Here is a 2,502-nt window from a genome sequence, read left to right on the forward strand (position 1 = left end):
TCAATGGTGACCTGGGGATTAGGTATGTAATACTGTGTTCAAAAGTAAACAGTACTACAATTCCTCATGTAGTCTAATCAGGCTTTTTGCCAAGTGGGCTTCTCTTCACTGCCCACCTATGACCCTCTATGGCTTCCAGTCACCTGCTGGGTCAGAAGGAAGCTCCTGGAATGCTGTTCCTCAGGGCCCTCAACCCAATGCCTCCCTCCTCACCAGTCACCCTCTCCCATTTTTCTATGTTGACCTCCCTTTCTTTCTTAGACAGGCCACCTCCTCTTTCCACCCCTACTTCTGAGCCTGTTTCAGACTCATTTCACTTTGCAGAGCTTCTAGAACGGACCCCTCCCCGCTTACTTGCTCCTCAACCTTTACCGGGGAGCATTTACAGGTGAATTCCTTGGCACACGGTGAAAGAAAAACAGAAGTCAGCAATTGCCAACAATACAGACTAAATACTTTATTAGGTTCCAAACTGAGAAAATGGTAGTGTGAACCTATTTTAGTATAAATCCACCACCCTCCGCAAAGAGCCTGCCTTAGCATCCATGGCTCCCCAGTCGTGGTAGCGCCTGTACTCTTGGGGCCTCAGCAGGTATTGCCGCCCCAGGTAGTTGGGCATCTCGTAGAGGACCCAGCAGCCCTCCAGCACGTGCATGGAGCGGACCTCACTCAGGTGGAAGCGGTCCTGGATGCAGGAGCAGTCCTCGCTCAGCTCAACCATGAGGCCTTTGTGATCCTCTCTCTCGTACAGCCGCAGCCTGTGGGAGCTTGTCTGCTCGGTCCACAAAGAGAAGGAGCGGAAGAAGCAACCAAACAACAAATGAACTTGGTAGGTTAAGGCACGGGATGGCCAATATAGAAACCCAGACTCTGAGATGGCTGTGTGTGCCGTGTATGGATCTGTGTTCTACTGGTGTTTAATAAATGTTTGCATTCTCATTTTTTAAATTTCGTATCTAGGAAAGGTAAATTTTTGGAGGTTCAGAGTCTGGGTTAGAGTCTATCAAAAATTCAATAATCTTGACTCCCAATTCTCTAATTTCTATTGATTTCTAGGTGATAAGTCAAATATATATTCTGAGGGGGAAATGGAAAGCATTTTGACTAACATTCTTTTAATAGGGTTATTATTATTATTTTTTGGAATAATATGAGTGTTATCTCCCAAATTTACATACATACGAGTTTACAACCAAAGTTGGACTTTCAAAATCACATGCTTCAGTGAAAATTAGTTTAAATAGTCCCCTAAAACCAGTATTCAACTACTTTTCCAAATTAAGGGCAATGAATTACCTTTTCCAAAGTTGGACACAAACTTTGATTAGCTTCTGCTAACAATAGAGTCACAGTTTTTACTAGCCTGTACTGGAACCTAAATCATTCCCCATCCATTCTTTACTGTTCATTAAAATGACAATCTTACGGTTTCAAATTTTTAAAAGCAACCCGTTTGAAGTACAGCCCTCCTAGGTCCAAAGAGCATCCCATTCGCAAGTTTGGTTCTATATCCCACTGTGACAGTACAATTGTTACGAACACCTTTGCAAGGGACATAATGGTAGCAAAAGTGAGGCTGATTCTTCCCATAAGGGAATTCTTCATGAATTCTCGGCTGGCTTTGTGCATTTGTCTCTCTGGGCTTAGGCAGTAGCCAAAGCCCACTCTACCCTGAATGGCTTTTAAAGGAGAAACGTCCCTCCCTGGTCAACCATGCAGGGAGGACAGCAGGCAGCCTGGTGGAAACCAGGTTGACCTCACCTGGGGGATGAGACAGCAGGAGCGGATGGAGTCGCTGAAGCCCAGCCACTGCTGGTAGTCGGGGTAGTCCCCGCGCCGCAGGAAGTACTGGTGGCCCTGGTAGTTGGGGCGCTCGTAGAGCATCCAGCAGCCGCTGTCCACGCGGATGGAGTTGCAGCGGCTGAGGTAGGGCTGCAAGTTGGGGCAGTCGCTGCTGCACTCGTAGTGCCGGCCCTGGAAGCCGCGGTCCTCGTAGAAGGTGATCTGCAAAGGAAGAATGATTCCGAATTAAATCAGTGGCTCCCCACAGATCTCATATAGAGGCATTTTTTTTTCTTTTCATTTAACTTGTATCCCACTCACCTTCCCCATGGCTGGTTGACACGGATGTGCGAGTTCAGTGCGACCGGCCGGTAGCGCTGCGGGTCTATATAGCAGGGCTGCTGCTGCGTTGGCAAGAACAACACAAAAGGGGCCCCAGGGGGTGAGTAAGGGGATTTTATGGATCCCTTTTACGTGCTGCACTCAGTGGAAATGCCTGTAGAGTTTGCCCTCATTCTCTGGTATATTCTAACGCTGTTCTGTATGTGTCCTAGTTGAGTCCCTAGAGTTGCTTTTATTTGGATTCTTAGTGTTTTCTAAATTTATCAGCACATCAATCTGAACTTTTGACCCGGAATTCATGTCTCTACAGATATGACCCCATGATGCCCTATGTATTTTTGGGGGGGAAATCTATGCCTTTATAGAAGTGTTCCATGA

The 2,502-nt window shown here is 46.7% G+C and overlaps 1 protein-coding gene across 2 annotated transcripts; it reads right to left on the reverse strand.

The window, feature by feature from the left end:
- Positions 1–499: 499 nt before the first annotated feature.
- Positions 500–2,112, reverse strand: LOC129522934 (gamma-crystallin C). Of its 2 annotated transcripts, none has more exons than XM_055345481.1 (3): positions 2,104–2,112; positions 1,762–2,004; positions 500–772 (listed from the first exon to the last, which is right to left on the reverse strand). In XM_055345481.1, exons 1-3 carry the CDS (start codon positions 2,110–2,112, stop codon positions 500–502), a joined length of 525 nt encoding a protein of 174 aa, XP_055201456.1. The 2 variants fall into 2 exon arrangements, with proteins under 2 accessions (XP_055201456.1, XP_055201455.1); XM_055345480.1 differs by having other exon boundaries at positions 500–775.
- Between the last annotated feature and the right edge of the window lie 390 nt (positions 2,113–2,502).

The sequence above is a fragment of the Nyctereutes procyonoides genome, unplaced genomic scaffold (assembly GCF_905146905.1).
Source record: "Nyctereutes procyonoides isolate TBG_1078 unplaced genomic scaffold, NYPRO_anot_genome, whole genome shotgun sequence".
Classification (NCBI taxonomy): Eukaryota; Metazoa; Chordata; class Mammalia; order Carnivora; family Canidae; genus Nyctereutes; species Nyctereutes procyonoides.

Coding starts and splice junctions, on each gene's coding strand:
- LOC129522934 (XM_055345480.1), bottom strand. Junction 776..1,761: donor CCTGCTGTCTCATCCCCCAG/GTGAGGTCAACC, acceptor TTGTGGACCGAG/CAGACAAGCTCCCACAGGCT.